The sequence below is a fragment of the Mustelus asterias genome, unplaced genomic scaffold (genome assembly GCF_964213995.1).
Source record: "Mustelus asterias unplaced genomic scaffold, sMusAst1.hap1.1 HAP1_SCAFFOLD_120, whole genome shotgun sequence".
NCBI lineage: Eukaryota > Metazoa > Chordata > Chondrichthyes > Carcharhiniformes > Triakidae > Mustelus > Mustelus asterias.
Window position 1 is genome coordinate 765,567 of NW_027590159.1, and position 21,890 is coordinate 787,456.

At 48.2% G+C, this 21,890-nt stretch overlaps 1 protein-coding gene across 3 annotated transcripts in view; it reads right to left on the bottom strand.

The window, feature by feature from the left end:
- LOC144484613 (NACHT, LRR and PYD domains-containing protein 3-like) overlaps window positions 1–21,890 on the bottom strand; it is a 72,341-nt gene that overhangs the window by 28,983 nt on the left and 21,468 nt on the right. For all 3 annotated transcript variants that reach the window (XM_078203088.1, XM_078203087.1, XM_078203090.1), the window contains exon 6: window positions 6,115–7,852. In XM_078203088.1, coding sequence (XP_078059214.1) covers window positions 6,115–7,852 — 1,738 coding nt within the window. The remainder of the gene's footprint in view (window positions 1–6,114; window positions 7,853–21,890) is intronic.

The window sequence follows — 21,890 nt, forward strand, 5'->3', positions numbered from 1 at the left end:
TGGAAAAGGCAATAGTCAGCATTGAAAAATGATGAACAATTAACTCCCACTGGTTTGCCTACTGGGGGAAACCACTTTTACACCTCTCAAAATGTATATTTTGTTTAATTGTCCATGGGATATGGGTGTCGCTGGCTAGACCAGCATTTATTTCCCACTGCTAATGGCCCAAGAGGAGGTGATGCCGACATCCTGTGAACAAGCAAGGAACGTTTAAACATGTCCCACATTCTGGTCTCATTTCCTGATCATCAGAATTACCCTCCTGAATCTCACTGACCCTGCCAAGTTTCTGGAAATTCAAATCATTTCTGCTGTTACATAAATCCAGGATTTTATGAGAATTGTACATTTTACTGAGAGTTAAATGATAAAGCTGTGAGAGTGGATCCCTCGGGATTCCCTGCACTTCTTAACTATTGACATTATAACATCTGTATAATATCTCAGGGTGAGTTAAAGTGTGAAACTGTGCTAACTGTTGCTTTAAGATCCATCCCCTAGATTTTATACAACCAGGAAAGATTATTCTCCCATTTGAAAGTTGAAATGTTTCTGTTTGATTAGTTTATAGGGGAGGGGTGTCTCCCGCTACATTCCACAGTAAACAGGCTCTACATTTTCTGCAGGTATGGCTAGTGTTCTATCTCCGGGAAATACCGGGAGTTCCCTCTTCCCAGTAGATCCTCACATAGGAAAAGGATTATCCGAAAATCCTGTTTCATATCACTGACGGGTTGACTGGAGATTTTCCAGCAACAGGTTTCCTCATTCAGGAAATTCTGGTTTCCTCGGCTCAGATGTAAGCTCTGCAGTCCTGCCACATTTAGTTGTGAATGATAGTGGACGATGAAACAACAGAAGGAGGAGGCTCCACAAATATCCCATCCTCATGATGGAGGAGACTCGCACATCAGTGCAAAAGATATGGTTCAAATATGAGTAACTAACTTCAGTGGCTGAACCATCCAAAGGGCCACAACATCACAGATATCAGCTCATTCCATTCACTCCACGTCAAGAAATAGTTAAAGATAATGGATACTGCAAAGACCACAGATCTTGACAATATTCCAGTAACTGTACTGAAGATTACTGCTCCAGAAGTTGCTCTGTTCCTCGCCAAGCTGTTCCAGTAGAGCTACAACACTGATGTTTACCCAAAATAGTGGGAAATTGCCCAGATATGACCGTAAACAAAAAGGAGAGAACAAATCCAATCTGTCCATTTACCACCCCACCAGTCTACTCTCGATCATCAACAGAGGAAGGCGTCATCGAGACTATCAAGCAGCACTTAATTAGCAATGACCTGCTATCTGACTTGAAGCTAGTGCTTAATCAGGGTCACTCAGTCCCCTACCTCATTACAGCCTTGATGCAAACACGGACAACAGAGGTGAACTCAGGATGTGAGATGAGAGTGTCTGCCCTTGACATCAAGGCAGCAAATGGCTACATGTAGCAAAAAGGAGCCAGAGGAAAACTGAGGTCAATGGAAATGAGAGAAAAAACCTCCCTGCCGGTTGGAGCAACACCAGCACAAAGGAAGTTAGTTATGGTTGTTGGACCATCTACAAGATGCAGTGCAACAACTCACCATGGCTCGTTACACAGCACTGTCCAGTCTTGTGATGATTTCTATCCCTGGAAGGACAAGGGCAGCAGATGAATGGAAACATCACCTGGAAGTTCCCTTCCAAGATACACACCATCCTGACTTGGAAACATATCACCGTTCCTTCACAGTGACCGGGTCAAAATCTTGGGACTCTCTTTCTCACAGCACTGTGGGTGCACCTACACCACAGGAGTCCCGAAATGCAATTCTAGTGATATAATTGTGAGCATAGTTGCTTTCCAAGCAGTTGATAGGGGTTTAATTCCCAGATATTTCTGTTTGTTGGAGTGTGTGAAGAGAGGGTCATCTCAATTCCAGGAAATCACAGCAGGAATTTCTCAGGGCAGTGTCCTCGGCCCAACCATCTTCAGCTACTTCATCAATTAAATTTCATCCATCATAAAGTCAGAAGTGTAGATGTTTGCTGATGTCTGCACAACGTTCAGCACCATTCTCAACTCCGCAAGACAGTGATGCAGGACCTGTCCATATTTAGCAAGGCTTGAACAATATTCAAGGAACGCTGACAAGTGCCAGGCGATGACCATCTCCACCAAGAATGAATACAATCAACTCCCTTTACATTCAATGGGATTATCATCACCTGAATCCTGACGATCAGCACCTTCGATGCTACCATTGGCCAGAAACAGACTAGACATATCATTACTGTGGATTTTAGAGAAGATTAAAGGCCAGGAACTCTGCGCAGAGTAACTCACCTCCTGACTTCCAAATACATTTCCACCATCTACAAGACACACGTCAGGAATTTAATTAAATACCATCCACTTGTCTGCATGAGTGCAGCTCAAGATTCAGGAAGCTCGCCACCATCCAGGATAACTCTGCTTGTTGACTGGTGCTCCACGCTCAACATTCATTCCATCCACCAGAGAGGTACAGAGCGAGCAGTGTGTACCATATATAAGATGCAGTGCAACAACTCACCATGGCTCATTACACAGCACCTTCCAAACTTGTGATTTCTATCCCTAAGGACAAGGGCAGCAGATGAATGGAAACATCTCCACCTGGAAGTTTCCTTCCAAGATACACACCATCCTGACTTGGAAATATAGCACCATTCCCTCACAGTGACTGGGCCAACATTCTGGAACTCTCTTTCTCACAGCTCTGTGGGTGCACCTACACAGTAAGAAGTTTAACAACACCAGGTTAAAGTCCAACAGGTTTATTTGGTAGCAAAAGCCACACAAGCTTTCGAGGCTCTGAGCCCCTTCTTCAGGCCTACACCACAGGAGTCATTAAATGCAATGACAGTGATATAATAATGAGCATAGTTGCTTTCCAAGCAGTTGATACGGGTTTAATTCCCAGCTATCTCAGTTTGTTGGAGTGGATGAAGAGAGGGCCAGGAGGTAGTAACCACAACATAAAAGATTGGGTCAATCCAATTTAGTCAAGTCTGCGGCTCCAGCCTGGAGCAGTAGTGTGAAACTGAGCTGAGGGTCCGAGAGTCAGTTGTTCATTTAACTACTCTGAGCCGGCCCACGCTGAGTTCTAAAGGGAAATGGTGAATCTAATAGCGACACAGAGGAAACAAAATTCATTGGTTGGTTAAAAAAAATGCCGTTTGTGACTGGCTTTATATTGCTGTGAATTGGAGGAAGCAACAGAAAGGGTCAATGATGGTTCTGCTGTTGATGTGGTGCACATGGATATTCAAAAATCATCTGATGCAGTGACGCAACAGACTTGTGGCATAAGCTCATAAAATAAATGGGAAAGTCGCAATGTGGATACAAAATTGGATGAACAATGAATAATGGGTATTTTTCAGGCTGGAGGATGTCAGTAGTGGAGAACCCGAGAGGTCAGTATTGGGATCCTTGCTTTTCCCTGATATATATGAATGATCTAGGTAACTGCAGTATAGAGGAAAATTTCAAAGTTTGTTGATCACAGAAACCTTTGAGGCGTCGTAAACTGTGAGGAGGAGAGCTTGGGACTGAAAAACAGACAATAGTGGAGTGTACAGATAGGTGGCAGATTAAGTTCAATGCAGAGACATGCGAGGTGATACTTTCTGCTAACATGCACGAGGAAGGAATATAAAATAATCGGTAGAATAGTTAACAGAGTGCAGGAGCAGAGGGACTGGACGTATATGCACATTGATCATTGCTGTTAGCAGGCAAGTGTAGGTAGCAGTTAATAAAGAATACAGCATCTTGGGCTTTACTGCTGTGAAATAGTTTATGTTTGTAGGCATCAGATAATAATTCATGAGTTTAAGTTGAATTTGTGCTTGTGTGTTAAGAAAGAGCCAAAACTTTAATTTCACTTTGTGTTAAACAAAGCTGCCTGCCTGCGGGTTTTTTGTGTCCCTGCATTTTAATTTAAGGTTTACGACATTGTCAGAGTTATAGAGGTTAAAAAAATGGTTGCTTATATTCAGAAGTCCACAATGAATGATAGAAACACTGAGTTTCAGTTGCAACCTGTTAACCCAAGAAGCAAGATGGAGTTCACAGAGGCTGCCAGTAGAGGCAGCGCAATGCAGGGACTCAGAAAGCAGGACCCACAAGATAAATCACCGTCAGAAACCAAGGAGGAAAAGAGGAGTGCCAGGAAGGCAGAAGTCAAAGAGACAAAAATACCTGAATCTGAACAAGCGACTGCTCCCTGAAGTTAAAGAGAGGAGCAGAGAGAGGCTCCCAGTTAAAGACAGAGCTGTGAGATGCAGACATTGTAAAGTTTGCTCACGAGAATCCAGATATCTGATATATTCCTAAAGTTGGTGACACCTTCATACAGACTATGAGGCACTGGTGTCTGATGGCATGGCTGAGTATGGAGGAATAATGAAAGGAAACATTGAAATATTGGACAGGGATCCTTGGTGAAGGCATCTGAGAGAAAGCATTGAAAAGATTCCAAAAGCTGCTTTTTTTTTCTAGAGTGGAGCTTCTGGAGCGGAAGCATCAGTCCCAGTGAGACGGGTTTTCTCACATTGTTACAAACCTTTGGGGGGGATTTGAAGAAGAATCCACTGAAGTTACTTTGGGTGGCATCTGTCAATGAGTTTCAGAGAGTGGTATTTCTGAACCACAGGTGGATTGTTGGTTTACATTAACTGTGTACTTACTGAGAACATTAAAGCATAAGATCTATTTTGTAACACGTGTCATCCTTACAGATCTGCAGACATCTGTGAAGTTAGATGGGGTGGTGCATTGCAGTTATTTTTTTAACGAAGGTTTTAGTCTTTTGTTAAAAGTTAATCGACTACCTTGTTATTCTGTTCATCTACATTTCTAAACAATAAAACAATAAATAAAAGTTATGATTTACTGAGCCGGGTTTCTGCTCTTCGACCTGACTGTCCAGAAATCAGCTGGGATCATAACATTGTCAATAGGGGCATAGGGTACAAGAGCAAGGAGGCTGTGCTGAACCTGCAAAAGACATCAGTTAGATCTCAGTTCAGTGCGTCATACTTTAGGAAGGCTTAGAACACAGTGGAGAGAGCACTGAACATGTTTAAAAGATTGGCTGCAGGGATGTGAAACTTCAGACACGAGGATCGATAGGAGAGGTTGTTCACCTTGGAAGGAAGAATGCTGAGAGGACATTTGATAGAAATGTTCAAAATAGTGATGGTGCTGGAGAGAACAGGGAGCAAATCAAAATGTTGCTGCTCGGACAAGGATCAACAACAAGATTTAAAGTGATTTGCAAAAGATGCAAATACAATGTGAATAAAGCTATTTTTTTTAAAAACACAGCAAGTGATTCAGGTTTTATGAGGCTGCAGTCAGAACCATGGAACAGAAACATCGTGGGCTGCTGTAACCTAAGGGAGGTTTCTTTTCATAACTGCACACTGTGAGGTTTAATACAAGACTGAACCTCCACTGCGACCCTGACTGATGTTACCAGTTATCACATGACTTATAAAAGGACACTGTCCCGATAAAACACACACCAACTATAATACATAACAGAGGCAGCGTGCAGGAAAATAATCCTGACAATAATTAGCCCAAACTGTCAGCTGTACCGAACACAAGAGAAACAGATTTCTTTCTAGCATCATACATAATCAGATGGTTTCTGTTGGGAGAGTGAAATATCCTTTTTTAAAATTTTGTAACGAGGCCTTTACACCTCTAATTATTTAAAATTTATCCCAATAATGCTTTTATTCACTCAAGGAATGTGATCATCGCTGGTTATGCCAACATTTATTGCCCATGCCTATTTGCCCACGAGAATCTGCCTTCTTGAACCGCTGTAGTTTTATCAGAGAATCAGATTTATTACAGGTTCAGAAGGAGGCCAATCGGCCCATCATATCTGCATCTGCTCTCAAATGAGCTTTATGACTTTATGCCATTTTCCCACACTTTGTGACCATTGGACATTGTTCCAAATAAAACAGAGGCATGTTCAGTTGAGGAAGTCAAGAGGGAAACAAAGGAAATGGCTTCTCAATGAAAATATCAGGGACGAGACCAAACAGTTACCTCAATTCCTGACACTTGTGCAGAACGGGTCCCAGCCGCCGGATCCCTTCACACTGAATGTAGCATTGCTGTAGATTGAGGTGTTTTATTGTATCACAGAGTCCAATGACATGAGACAGGACCGCACAGTCAATCGGGGTCAGTCGCAATTCACTAAATGAAAGTGTTTCCACAGATCCCACTGTGTTCCGAGCCAGTGCTTTATTCTGAGACTCAAACAGGTAGTGGAATGTGTTCAGGAGCTTCCTCTTCCCAGGTGCAGTCTCTGTGTCTCCAATCTGCCCTTCAACCTTCTCCTTCACCCAGTCAATGACTCGGCAGGTTGTTTGATGAAGAAATGGACCCAGAAACTCCACCAGGGGTCGAGCTGACTGTGGGGAGGACAGACCAGCAACAAAACGGAGAAATATCTCAAATCGCCCATCTTCCTTGCTGTGGGCTTCACTGAGGAGTTTCCCGATCTCCCCGGGATCTGGAGTCAGGAATTGTGTGAGTGCAGCTACAAACTCTTGGATGGTGAGGTGTGGGAATGTGTAAACCACACTCTGGGCAGAAACATCTCTCTCCAAAAGCTCCATCAGGAACCCAGACAGGAACTGGGAAGGTTGTAGATTGTACTCAATCAAATCTTCATCTCTAAACACAATCTTCTTCTCGGAGACTCCTGTGAAGGCCATCTCACCAAGCTTCTGTAACACATCACGGGGGTTTTCAATCTCTCGGCCATGGTTTTTCAGAATGTTGTAAATATAGTACGAATATAGTTGGGTGATGGTCTTGGGAACTTGCTGCCGTTTCCTGTCTCTTTGCGTAAAGAAGGGACCCAGTGACAGAGCGAGGATCCAGCAGTAGGAAGGGTTGTAACACATGGTGTACAGGATCTCGTTCTCCTCCACGTGTTTGAAAACAGCTGCTGCCACCGTCTGATCTTCAAAAGCCTTGTTGAAATATTCCTTCCGTTCATCACCAACAAGTCCCAGGATTTCAGCCCGGACACTGATCTCAGCCTTTTCCAATAAATGTAGTGCAGTGGGGCGGCTGGTCACGAGCACTGAACATCCTGGGAGCAGCTTGTGCTGTATTAAACTGTACACAATGTCAGACACTTCACACCAGCATTCGGGATCTGTGCACATGGACTGGGGTTCTGTATTTCTCCGATTGTCAGCAAAATCAATCCTGTCCTTGAATTCATCCAAACCATCGAATATAAACAGCAATCCCTCTGGGTTCCTCCAGAGCTCTCCCAGAATATTCCCAAAGTAAGGATACTGATCCAGTATCAGATTCCTCAGATTTATTCTACAGTTAATAGTGTTCAAATCCCGGAATTTAAAATTGAAAACAAATTGAAAGTGTGGGTATATTTTCCCACTGGCCCAGTCATAAACAATCTTTTGTACCATTGTTGTTTTTCCAATTCCCGGCACTCCGCTCACTGCTGCTGAACTCCCAGATTTAAATTTTCTCTGGGAAAAGCTGCTCTGAAACAATTGATCAGTTCGGATTTTTTCCAGTTCTTTCCGGAGATCTTTCTCTCTCCATTCTTCATGGTCTTGGCCTCTTGCCAGCAGTTCATGTTCGACAAGTGTCCGATCTCGAACAGTAGAAATAACCGTTAGCTCAGCGTATCGACCAACCAGCTGGAAAATCTTAACCTTCTCCTTTATGAGGATAGTGTTCACTCTCAGTGTTTCAGTTTGTACCCGGAGTGTCTCCTTGTGTTTCTGTTGGAGATCTTCAATAAGAACGGAGAGAAAGTTAGTTCTATTGGCATTTTACAAACATCCCGGTGAAATTGACCAATCCATTAAATATTGCAGGCATTAGTTCAGTTCCAACATAGATTTTTGTACAACTGGCTTTTACAACTAATGGCCCATGGGCCAAATTCAGCCACTGAACTGTTTGTATTCAGCCTAATAAATATGGCTGGACAGCTCAGCTCTGCAGAAGTCAAATCTGATCCAAACACCGGTCTCCCTTTCTGCCTCTGCAGATCTGCAGAGTTTTTCCGCAATTTTCTCTTTTTATGTCATTTGTCATGCAACAGAATTAGCCCACAAATAAAGAAAATATGGCGAGAAAGGAGGCTGTGATTGGACAAGCAGCAAAGTGTTGAAAACTCCACTTTTCTATTTCAATTTGAACCTTACAGAGCTCGTATCACGACAGCGAATAGCAGGGTTCAGGTCAGGGCAGAGAAAGGGCGAGAATCCTGAGGAACAATTACCGCACGTGAGTGGGGTGTTTGCGTGTGCATAGATATGTGTGAGTGAGTGCACAGAGAGAGAGAGATGGAGAAAGACAGAAGCAGAGTGTGTGCGAGAGAGTGTGTGTGAGATTATGTGAGAGTGACAGAGAAGGAGAACAACTGACAGAGAGTGTGTGGGAGGGAACATGAGAGTGAAAAATTGCCTGAGACTGTGGGTGTTAAACAGAATGCGATAATAACAGAGGAAAGGTTGAGGGATAAAGGTTGTGAGACTGTGTTAGGGAGAATGACAGAGGAAGCGATGAAGAGGGAGATAGTGTGAGTGAGAAAAGGCGAGAGGATAATATTGTGAGACTGAGTAGGTGAGAGTGAGAATGTCGATGTATGTAAGATAAAGAGAGAAAATGTGAGAGCAAAACACAGAGTTATCGATGTGTGTTTGAGAAACACACAGCGTGTATGGAAGAGAGTGCGTGTGAGAGGAAGAATGAGGGTGTTGTGGGTGGACATAAGAAAGAGATTGTGAGAGTATGTGAGAAATATGAGAGAGGAAGACCATGCGAGAGATTATGTGACAGAGAATCTGTGTGTGACTGAGTGACGATGAGTCTGAGAATGTGTGTATGAGTGCATGTGTGTGAGTCTCTGTGAGGGATAGAGTGTGAGAGTGTGTGCGCAAGTGAGTGACAGTGAGTATGAGAATGTGTATGTGAGAACATGTATATAACTGTATGTGGGACAGCGTGTGTGTGTGTGTGAGAGAGAGTGTACTGTGACAGAAATTGTGCGAGAGAGTTTGTGGGAGAGGGTCCGTTGAAGAGGTTTTTTTTAATCATTTACTGGATCCAGATGTCACTGGCAAGGGTAGCATATATTGCCCATTGCCGATTGCCTTTACGATTGTGGCGATGAGCTGCCTTCTTGAAGTCAAGGAACCGAACAGCACGTCTTTCGGGCTATGGGAGAAAAACGGAGCACCCGGAGGAAAACCATGCAGGCGCAGGGAGAACGTGCAGACTCCACATAGACAGTAACCCAAACCAGGAAAAGAACCCGTGTCCCTCGCCTGTGAGGCAGCATAGAGGGAGCAGCTGGAAAATGCAAGGTTAAAACAGAAGTTTAGTGAAGCAAAACTTGAAACTGACATGTGGCCTTAGAAGTTGAACAATATAATGATATGCAAGTGTCACGGGTGAGTCACTTTCATACACACTGTGAGAAGGACGATAATGAGAAAGAGAGCTGTGATAGAGAGGGATGCAGCTAACAAGAATTTGGGGAGATAGTGCAGAAATATAGTAAATTCGAGGCAACTGTGAAGTGAAACACAGAACACAATCAAAAACTGTCTAACGACACAACATGTCAGAAGGAGATAGAGGCTGACATAGAGAGTGATAAATTGGTGTCTCTATTCTCAGCTCAAATGGTATGATGTGCAGTTTTGAGAACCATGGGGTGGATGGAATCAGTGATAAATTGAATTATTGAATTTGCTACTGTCGCCTATGGTGGGTTGTTTTACACATTTGGGAACATAGAGCTGGATGAAGACAGCGACAGGGGCGGAGATATGGTGTGCATTCGGTGGAACCATCAGGTCCACTTGCACCGATGATCACGACCCTCACATAGACCACAAATAAACCCAAGGGGCCATTTGCACCAAAACAAATAAGTGAGCAAGTGATTGCACGATGTTACAGGACTGGGAGGGGAAGGAACTATGTCCCTACACATCATCTGGAAATGTTGTAAACAAATTGGCAAGAGGCAAATGCTAGGGTAGGTTCATACCGATCCACTGCTGTGCTGGAAATTGGTGGGAGGCTCAGGTCATAGATAAAACAGATCACGGCTGTATGGCTAAGCTAACTAACAATCTGGAAAAAGGCTTTGAATCACAGCATTCTGAATGCACATTTAAAACACAATATGCTTTGATAAGGAAACTTGTGTTTGAGTAAGTTTCTGTGTTGTGTGACAGGTCCGTGTGATTTTTCTTGCCAGCAAATCTGTGCCTCCTGTCTGTGGCATTGAATTGTGCTGGTTAACCCTCTGTGATTTGGTTCCATTAGCTGGTTTCAAGTTTCTTGGTAAATGCCTGCAGTTATATGTCGAAATAGGTTGAGTCAGGAGAAGATAATTGTGATAAAATGATACAGGAGTTTTTGAAGCACCTGCTTTGTTTTGGCGGGTGAGTGGTGATGATGGGACAATAAATATAATTATTTACACTTTGGTTTAACTTCAAAGACTATCTATGGCTTAGAGAGATTGACTATTAAACCAGAAAGGCATTGTTTATAATTTCTTCAGAATTTACCTTTAGCTTTGAGGATAATTGCAGTTTTTGTAGAAAGAAGAATGATGACTCCTGTCTGAACCTATTCCCTTATTTTATTTTAATATTCTATTTTCAGTTATAAATCGTTAACAATGAATGAAAGCAAAGTTTAATGCTGTGCAGAGGATATGTGAATGCGAGGCATCCATGCTCGATGAGTCTGTGTGTCTAATAAAACACTGGTATGGATTTTACTTTGCTGTCTTGGTAGCTTTAATGTTTTGTTTCCCTTAATTACGATTTTGTAATAAAAGTTTCAATAAACAGTTTATAATCAAATGTGGGTCATGAGTAGAATGAAAAATGAAATTTATAACCAGGCAAAACTTTGAAATTCCTTAATCCTGGGCACGGTTGCTGATAACTTATTTGTATTTTTTTTAAACGGGCAGTGATGATGTAACTACTTTTGAAAACTTTTGTTCTTTTTTCATTTCCAACGAGCAAAAACTTAACAATTCTCTGTTTAAATTTATTGCACATCTCATATACGGATTGCGATTTTTTATTGAGAGCAGATTTTAGCTTTCAGTTTTTCTCAAATGGACAGATATATCTGGACTGTATTAGCTAACTTGGCTCCAAGCCAAATGTATATTTTGTGTTTTCTTCAAATATATAGCTCATGAAGCACAAGACAATAAGGAAGTCGACCAGCTTCAAGACTTCAAGACTGTTTATCACAACATAATGATAATTGGGGATGCAAAGGCTTTGTCTTTTTGCAGAAAAGGTGAACACATTTAAACTAATTTGTTACCCTTTGAATTAAAGTATTTGTGATTAAATTCACTTAACTTCCATTTCAACTCGGGCACTGCTGCATCTGATAATTTAACCCTTCTCTTAAAACTGCCATCCCTGGATATTTAACTGTTTAAATAAATTGATTGTATGGATATTAGCAACTCGTATTTAAGAAGTTACATACTGTTTAAGAGGCTAATAAGCATTTTTTAAAATTGTTTTTAAGGAACAAAGAGTAATATGATTTAGTCTATAGGTTTTGTTTTTGAGTTTCGAGACCTTTTTGTTGTTCGAAAAGTGATGAGTTAAACATATTCTCAGCTTATGGTCAATTTGAATCTTGGCCTCAATTTCTAAAGGTAATATGAAGTGTTTTGTGTGTTATGCATGCGGAGTAATGTTAATGTAAACTCAGCTAACATATACAGAGGCATGAAAAATATGTTGCTGAATTTATACTCAATTAAATGCTAATATGTCAGAAATTAATGACTGTAAAGTAATTTTACAATAACACTTTAGGGCTGTTATGTGTTCAGGAACGAGGTGATCTGCAGATAGGAAGACAAAGTTAAATATTGGGAATGACAATGAAGTTGCAACAGATGATAAGATTTTTCCATCATTTAATTGTCTGCAGTTATGGAATGGAATTCAAAAGCTTAAAAGAAGAATAAAATACAGAGTTTGCGCCAATCACGCTATTCACGAACTAAAGGAAAAACAGTTAAGGACAGTAGAAGGGAAAGCTGGTGGGTACCACATTAGCAGAATTCTATCAAAGAGACAAGATAATTGCTTGCTCCTTCCCCATATGCCAATGTGCCACCCCTATTCAAAAAGGGATGGAGGCAAAAAGCAGGTAGCTATCGGCCGAATAGCCGAACATCTATTGTGGAAAAAGATTGGAATCAATTATTATGGAAGCAATAGCAGCAGATTTGTAAAATTATAATCTAATTAAACAGCATCACCATGGCTTCATGAAAGGGAAATATGTCTGACTAATTTATTAGACTTTTTCGAGGAATTCTCAACCAGAGTGGAGAGAGGGGCAGCAGTAGATGTGTTGTATTAGGACTTCCAGAAGGCGTTTTACAAGGTAAGTCAAAAAAGTTCAAGATATTAGATATGAGCCCATGATGTTTGAGGCAGTGTATTGGTATGGATCGAGGACTGGATAATGGGCAGGAAACCGCGAGTGGCATAAAGGGTTCCTTTTCAGGTTGGTGACCTATCAACAGTGGGTTTACACAAGGATCAGTGCGGGACTGCAAATCTTTACAATATATAATAATGACTTGGATGAAGGAAATTAATGTTTTGTAGCCAAATTTACAGACAATACAAAAATAGGTGGAAAGGCAAGATGCAAGATGGATTCAAATAACCTATAAATATTTTATTGTCAGCTAAGTTAAGCTAAGCTAAGTTAAGCTAAGCTAAGTTAAGCTAAGCTAAGTTAAGCTAAGCTAAGCTAAGTTAAGCTAAGCTAAGTTAAGCTAAGCTAAGTTAAGCTAAGCTAAGTTAAGCTAAGCTAAATTAAGCTAAGCTAAGCCCCTTAAGAATGAGAACTCATTTCATTGAGACAGATAGGATTCTTAAGGGGCTTGTCAGGCTAAATGCTGAGAGAAGGTTTCCAGTCATGGGAGACTCTAGGACAAGAATGCATAGACTTCGAATAAAGGGACGCCAATTAAAGACTCTTCTCCCACAGGGCTGTGAGTCTTTGGAACTCTTTTCCAGAGAGAGCTGTGGCGGAAGAATTATTGCGTATTTTTAAGGCTGAGAAACATATTTTTGATCAGCAAGGGAATCAAGGGTTCTGGCAAATGGCGGGTAAGTAGACATGAGGAATGTCAGATCAGATGATTCTATTGAATGGCTGAGCAGGCCCAAGGAGCTGAACAACCGACGTCTGTTTTTCTTATGGTCTTATGTTCTCATGATCTTATGAGGGGCAGCACGGTGGCACAGTAGTTAGCACTGCTGCCTCACAGCACTAGGGATCCGGGTTCGATTCCCAGCTTGGGTCACTGTGTGCGTGGAGTTTGCACATTCTCCCTGTGTCTGCGTGAGTTTCCTCTGGGTGCTCCGGTTTCCTTTCACAGTCCAAATATGTGGGTGAAGTGGATTGGCCTTGCTAAATTGCCAATTAGTGTCAGGGTGCGTAACTAGTGTAAGTGCATGGGGTTATGGGGATAGGACCTGGGTGGGATTGAGGTCGGTGCAGACTCGATGGGCCGAATGGCCTCCTTCTGCACTGTAGGATTCTATGATCTATGATGTATGATCTTGTATATCCCAGCGTAAAAGCCTTGTGTGGATTTAAAACAGACAAACATCTGAATTGTACAATGGAAATCCGAACCCTCGATATTGACAGTGTCCAAGTTCCTTATAAGGGAAACGGGGAATATTGTATTACCAGCTAATTGAAAGAATAGGAATATGGCTGTGAGAGTTTTTCCCATTGCTAACACCATCCCTTGCTTTAAAACCCAGATCCCATCATGCTGAGGCCACCTCAAGCTGGTCGACAGAGATAAACTGGAAGAAAACATTGGTAATGTCACTGAAGAATCAAACAGTACTTTGGGCAATTACGATGATAAGTGTGAAACTAACATTGTAATTTTACATAAAGACTGGCAATGGATCAAGAAACAAATACAATTCACCAAACTATTGCCCAAGTCATTCAACAAAGAGGGGAAACCAGGCAACTGATTGCAGCAACAAACGGAACCAACTGGTGAGAGGAATTTTGGAATTGGGGTGCGAAAGTACAAATACATCAATGGATAAGAATTACTTTCCATGTTGCAATTATTGTTGTAGTTTCGACGCTAAAGTAACAAATACATACTTTGATCATTTGAATTCTGGAGAGATGAAATGGAAAATAAGTTAGAAACACAATTGTACATCAGAAAGCCCGAACTACTGATCAATATACTTCGAATGTAACATGACATGGATTTAAGTATCTGCTTAAACAGGGTGTGGACGGAGAAAGAACGGCTACGACAATGACTTAACAAGAATAATGGCAACAGTGACTGTTAAAAGGGTATTCTCGCTGGGAGAGAAGCATGCTGGGATTTTTATTCAACATATAGATTAAAACCAGGTTTCGGTCGTAAAGAGACTGTGGTCTGGGAGCTGTGTTCTGAAATTCCTGTATTGGCCCAGATAAGGGAAGTTGTTTACATTAACAGAAACACTGCGTCACTGATTTATATAGCTGCTATGTATGGGATATATAAAATGAACTAAGCGTAAAGGTGTCTTTCAAAAGTGATTTCAGTGGATGTTCGAGCCATGTGATCGGTTTCTGGTTACACAATTGGCTGGATGACAGAATCTTCCGGAGGCGAACGGAGAATTGTGGATAAAAAGCCATGTGGGTCCTTTGTTTGGCAGCGATAACTCAAAGAGACCGACCATCGCAAGTAGACTTGTACCCTGAAGGATGCTTCAGAGAAGGGGAAAATAGATTCTACATCGAGGATATTTCTTGGCCAATGTTTTCCTCAACTGGGTAGTATCTATTTTCAGTTTAATAGTTAAAGTTGACGTTTAGTTAAAGTTGATGTTCAGTTAAAGTTAAAGTGCAGTTTAAGAATTAAAGTTCAGTTGAAAGTTGATGTTCAGTTAGTTAAAGTAGAGTGAAGATTTAATGAGTTGCAACTGTTTATGTTTGAATTGGTACGAGAAGTGTAAAATAAAGCAATAATTGAATTGCTGTCCTGGTTTGTCTCATTAAATGAAATGCTTGGAATGTGTTTATATTAAAGCTGCATGACAAGAGTGAGGTTTGATGAGGCGCAACTGTGCTCCAGTTCGCTAATGCTCAATTGATCAAAGAGGGACTAACAGCGAAATGTCTGCAGAGCATGATGGGAAAAAGGTCAACTTTGCGCAAACCAGAAAACTGCTGCAATTAAGGAACACGAGCAATAAACAGAGGCCGTCAGGATCTATAATTGGGTAATACAGGTAAGACAAGAGCATTTTACGGGACAAGTGGATCCTTAATGAGAGAGAGTATGCGAGCGAGAGCGAGTGAGCAGAATGTGTGGGTGTGACTTAGAAGTGGTGAGAAACATAGTTTGAAAAATGGTATGAGAGAATGAACATGAGAAAGTAAGTTTGAGAGAGAGAGAAAACCTGTGAGAGAGGTGATGAAGGTGTGAGGGAAAGTGTGAAAGAGTGAGTGAGTTTGAAAGTGCGTGAATGTGTGTGAGATGGAGGATGTGATAGAGAGAGTGAGTGAATGAGTTAAGGAGTGAGAGTGTGAGAGAGAAAGTGATGGAGATTGTGAAGGAATCAACAGGAGAGGGCGCGCGTGACAGAGAGAGGGCGCGCGTGACAGAGAGAGGGCCCGCGTGACAGAGAGAGGGCGCGCGTGTGAGAGAGGGCGCGCGTGTGAGAGAGAGAGGGCGCGCGTGTGAGAGAGAGAGGGCGCGCGTGTGAGAGAGAGAGGGCCCGCGTGTGAGAGAGGAGAGGGCGCGCGTGTGAGAGAGGAGAGGGCGCGCGTGACAGAGGAGAGGGCGCGCGTGACAGAGGAGAGGGCGCGCGTGACAGAGGAGAGGGCGCGCGTGTGAGAGGAGAGGGCGCGCGTGTGAGAGGAGAGGGCGCGCGTGTGAGAGGAGAGGGCGCGCGTGTGAGAGGAGAGGGCGCGCGTGTGAGAGGAGAGGGCGCGCGTGTGAGAGGAGAGGGCGCGCGTGAGAGAGGAGAGGGCGCGCGTGAGAGAGGAGAGGGCGCGCGTGAGAGAGGAGAGGGCGCGCGTGACAGAGAGAGGGCGCGCGTGACAGAGAGAGGGCGCGCGTGTGAGAGAGGGCGCGCGTGTGAGAGAGAGAGGGCGCGCGTGTGAGAGAGAGAGGGCGCGCGTGTGAGAGAGAGAGGGCCCGCGTGTGAGAGAGGAGAGGGCGCGCGTGTGAGAGAGGAGAGGGCGCGCGTGACAGAGGAGAGGGCGCGCGTGACAGAGGAGAGGGCGCGCGTGACAGAGGAGAGGGCGCGCGTGTGAGAGGAGAGGGCGCGCGTGTGAGAGGAGAGGGCGCGCGTGTGAGAGGAGAGGGCGCGCGTGTGAGAGGAGAGGGCGCGCGTGTGAGAGGAGAGGGCGCGCGTGTGAGAGGAGAGGGCGCGCGTGAGAGAGGAGAGGGCGCGCGTGAGAGAGGAGAGGGCGCGCGTGAGAGAGGAGAGGGCGCGCGTGACAGAGAGAGGGCGCGCGTGACAGAGAGAGGGCGCGCGTGTGAGAGGAGAGGGCGCGCGTGTGAGAGGAGAGGGCACGCGTGTGAGAGGAGAGGGCGCGCGCGCGTGCCAGGAGAGGGCGCGCACCCGCGCGCCAGGAGAGGGCGCGCCCGCGCGCCAGGAGAGGGCGCGCCCGCGCGCCAGGAGAGGGCGCGCCCGCGCGCCAGGAGAGGGCGCGCCCGCGCGCCAGGAGAGGGCGCGCCCGCGCGCCAGGAGAGGGCGCGCCCGCGCGCCAGGAGAGGGCGCGCCCGCGCGCCAGGAGAGGGCGCGCCAGGAGGGGGCGCGCCCGCGAGCCAGGAGAGGGGGCGCCCGCGCGCGCCAGGAGAGGGGGCGCCCGCGCGCGCCAGGAGAGGGGGCGCCCGCGCGCGCCAGGAGAGGGGGCGCCCCCGCGCGCCAGGAGAGGGCGCGCGCGCGCGCCAGGAGAGGGCGCGCGCCAGGAGAGGGGGCGTCCGCGCGCGCCAGGAGAGGGGGCGCCCCCGCGCGCCAGGAGAGGGCGCGCGCCAGGAGAGGGGGCGCGCACGCGCGCGCCAGGAGAGGGGGCGCGCGCGCGCGCACCAGGAGAGGGCGCGCGCGCACCAGGAGAGGGCGCGCGCGCCAGGAGAGGGCGCGCGCGCGCGCCAGGAGAGGGCGTGCGCCAGGAGAGGGCGCGCGTGCCAGGAGGGGGCGCGCGCGCGCGGAGAGGGCGTGCGCCAGGAGGGGGCGCGCGTGCCAGGAGGGGGCGCGCGCGCGCCAGGAGAGGGCGCACGCGCGCCAGGAGAGGGCGCGCCCGCGCGCCAGGAAAGGGCGCGCCAGGAGGGGGCGCCCGCGCGCGCCAGGAGAGGGGGCGCCCGCGCGCGCCAGGAGAGGGTGCGCCCGCGCGCCAGGAGAGGGCGCGCCCGCGCGCCAGGAGGGGGCGCGCCGGCGAGCCAGGAGAGAGGTGCCCGCGCGCGCCAGGAGAGGGGGCGCCCGCGCGCGCCAGGAGAGGGGGCGCGAGGGGGCGCGCGCCAGAAGAGGGCGCGGGCGCGCGCGCGCCAGGAGGGGGCGCGCGTGCCAGGAGGGGGCGCGCGTGCCAGGAGGGGGCGCGCGTGCCAGGAGGGGGCGCGCGTGCCAGGAGGCGGCGCGCGTGCCAGGAGGGGGCGCGCGTGCCAGGAGGGGGCGGCGCGTGCCAGGAGGGGGCGCGCCCGCGCGCCAGGAGAGGGGGCGCGCGCCCGCGCGCCAGGAGAGGGCGCGCACCCGCGCGCCAGGAGAGGGCGCGCCCGCGCGCCAGGAGAGGGCGCGCCAGGAGGGGGCGCGCCCGCGCGCCAGGAGAGGGGGCGCCCGCGCGCGCGCCAGGAGAGGGGGCGCGCGCGCGCGCGCCAGGAGAGGGGGCGCGCGCGCGCGCGCCAGGAGAGGGGGCGCGCGCGCGCGCGCCAGGAGAGGGGGCGCGCGCGCGCGCGCCAGGAGAGGGGGCGCGCGCGCGCGCGCCAGGAGAGGGGGCGCGCGCGCGCCAGGAGAGGGAGGGCGCGCGCGCCCCAAGGAGAGGGCGCGCGCGCGCGCCAGGAGAGGGCGCGAGGGCGCCCGCGCGCCAGGAGAGGGCGCGAGGGCGCCCGCGCGCCAGGAGAGGGCGCGCCAGGAGGGGGCGCCCGCGCGCGCCAGGAGAGGGGGCGCCCGCGCGCGCCAGGAGAGGGGGCGCCCGCGCGCGCCAGGAGAGGGGGCGCCCGCGCCGCCAGGAGGGGGCGCCCCCGCGCGCGCCAGGAGAGGGCGCGCGCCCGCGCGCCAGGAGAGGGCGCGCGCCCGCGCGCCAGGAGAGGGTGCGCCCGCGCGCCAGGAGGGGGCGCGCCCGCGAGCCAGGAGAGGGGGCGCCCCCGCGCGCCAGGAGAGGGGGCGCCCCCGCGCGCCAGGAGAGGGGGCGCCCCCGCGCGCCAGGAGAGGGGGCGCCCCCGCGCGCCAGGAGAGGGGGCGCCCCCGCGCGCCAGGAGAGGGGGCGCCCCCGCGCGCCAGGAGAGGGGGCGCCCCCGCGCGCCAGGAGAGGGGGCGACCCCGCGCGCGCGCCAGGAGAGGGGGCGCGCGCGCGCGCGCGCCAGTAGAGGGGGGGCGCGCGCGCCAGGAGGGGGAGGGCGCGCGCGCGCGCCAGGAGAGGGCGCCCGCGCGCCAGGAGAGGGCGCGCCAGGAGGGGGCGCCCGCGCGCGCCAGGAGAGGGGGCGCCCGCGCGCGCCAGGAGAGGGGGCGCCCGCGCGCGCCAGGAGAGGGGACGCGCCCGCGCGCCAGGGGAGGGCGCGCCAGGAGGGGGCGCGCCCGCGAGCCAGGAGAGGGGGCGCGCGCGCGCGCCAGGAGAGGGGGCGCGCGCGCGCGCCAGGAGGGGGCGCGCGCCAGGAGGGGGCGCGCGTGCCAGGAGAGGGCGCGCGTGCCAGGAGAGGGCGCGCGTGCCAGGAGAGGACGCGCGTGCCAGGAGAGGACGCGCGTGCCAGGAGAGGACGCGCGTGCCAGGAGAGGACGCGCGTGCCAGGAGAGGACGCGCGTGCCAGGAGAGGACGCGCGTGCCAGGAGAGGACGCGCGTGCCAGGAGAGGACGCGCGTGCCAGGAGAGGACGCGCGTGCCAGGAGAGGACGCGCGTGCCAGGAGAGGACGCGCGTGCCAGGAGAGGACGCGCGTGCCAGGAGACGATTTGTGCGACAAAGTCGATGTGAGATATAATGCAAGACATGAAGCATTTTTTTTGGGAGTGGAGTTTGGAAACTCGCAAATGACAAGCATCTGACCGGATTCGGAGGAGAAATAGCAAACATTTTTTTTTCTTTTTAAAAGTTGCAATCCTTTGAGCCAGAGTTTAATTCTGGGATCATCCCATCCCGTTATAACATCGACTGGAATTGTTACAGAAGTGGGGACCTGCCTGGAATTTCAAAACGTTGAGAAAGGGTAATTGGATTCTTAGTAAAATTCAGTGGAAATTTTCACACGTGGAAGGCCTGTTACTGGATGCTGAACGGTAAAATTATTTTGGTGTTTATTGTACCACAGTTGGAATGCAAAATCCCATTGGAAATTGCGAAGACGTTCCTGAAAATGGAAGGTGTAACACTGATGGGTTTACAGAAAGTAACTAAGACTTGGTTAACTGAATTGGCAGATAATTTGGAATGAGAGTGACTTGTAGGGGAAAGGAAAGGTGAAATTATTGAAAGTCTCGCGAATCATTTAAAATTGCAAGGGTTGCCTGACAGCCAAGTTCTTCAAAAAGTGGGGAAATTGGACACAAGAGGGAGCTGGAGAAATTAATCGCTGTCGACTGCATATTTCTCTGTTCAAGAGAAACACAGATCCATCACCATCCAGTTATTAAATAACCTCCACACAATTACCACTTATAGATATAGACACAAGAGCCAAACTGTGAGACAGGAGAGAGAAGAATGCAAAGTGTTTAAGGAAGATTGAAACAAAGAAGTGAGAATTCGCCACCCCTCTCCACATGGCAGCATCAGGGCTGCTGAGCACCACATGCAGTATTGAGAAGTCTGAGCTGAACCCCATGCTGATTGATCTGAGAAAAGTCAGGTATGGAAAGGTCTGGGCTGAGCACTTTCCTGAACTGAGAACATTCAGAAATTCCGTAAATGAGGTCCTTGAGAAAAGCCTTAATTCAATCTCAGAACTGGAACAAACTGTCAGCGGGTTTTCAAAGCAGTTACTGGAGTCTGAGAACAGAATTAGAAAGTTTGAGGATAACAGCATAAGCAACGACAAACTACTCTTTCATTTACTCTATCGAAATAGGCAGTTAGAGGAAAGATGTGAGTACCTCGAAAAATTCAGGAGACAGAATCCCCTGTGAGTTTATGGGGTAAGCACAGTAAGAAGTCTCACAACACCAGGTTAAAGTCCAACAGGTTTATTTGGTAGCAAATACCATAAGCTTTCGGAGCAATGCTCCTTTCGGAGCAATGCTCCTTTCGGAGCATTGCTCCGAAAGCTTATGGTATTTGTTACCAAATAAACCTGTTGGACTTTAACCTGGTGTTGTGAGACTTCTTACTGTGCTTACCCCAGTCCAACGCCGGCATCTCCACCTCAGTTTATGGGGTGCCAGAAATCTCAGAAGGCGGGGACATTATCCATTTGGTCAAAAGCTCTTTCAATGAGCTACAGAAACTGCCAGTCGATGTTCTACATAAGCCAACCCTCTCAACTCCAGAATCAACCTAGTGAATCTCCTCTGCACCCCCTCCAGTGCCAGTATATCCTTTCTCAAGTAAGGAGACCAAAACTGTACACAGTACTCCAGGTGTGGCCTCACCAGCACCTGAGACAGTGGCAACATAACCTCGCTGTTTTTAAAGGTGTCAGCCATAGCTCAGTGGGTAGCCCTCTCGCCTGTTAGAAAATCTGTCAGCTCAAACCCACTCCAGAGAAATGGATGCAAAAATCTGGACTAACAGTCAGTGCAGCACAGAGAGAGAGTTCTAACGGTGCAGGGAGCTCTCCAGATGCCCCAGCCAACATTCAATCAAAATCAGACAGATCAACTGACCATTCCTCCCAGTGCTGTTGGAAGATTTTAGTGCATGAAAAACATTGATGCCGACAAATAATGTTCTACTACAACTAGAGCGGGTTCATAGATCGCTGCAACAAAATCCGTTGAATACTAATACACCCGGAGATAATCGGTGGTAAAATTGCTCAGATTCCGAACACAAAAGAGTATATTCTCACCAAGGCAAGAGGTGAGAAAAATCTCCAATTGAAAGGAAGGTGATTCATGCTCGATAACGACGACTCACCACATCTGGAGTGGTAAACATGTGAATATACAGCTATTAAAAAGCAGTTTAGGGAGAAAAGCATAAGGTTTCAAAACATTAACCGGTGAGGCTGAGAGTCCACCTCAAGGATGCAAGCAAATCCTTTTCATCTGCATTGGAGGCTGCAGAGGATTTGCAACATCTGGGCATCAGTGCGAGCCGATTGGAGGGTAACAGCTGGAGCGAACCTTGCACCACATGGCATGTTATTTGCTGATATTATTTTCCAAGTGGCAGAGATGTATTTTTTATATGCACTTTGCTTTATTCAGTGATTTTCAGAAAGTTTTAGCTAGTTCACATAACGGGTGGGGATATGAACACTTTGATGGGCGGGGTGGAGCAGTCTCAGCTGACCGTATCCATGGACACGGGTGCGCTTGTTGAGACGGGAGAGTTAACTCATGTGGCTTATCACCAATGGAGCTGTAGGCCTCAGTCGGAACA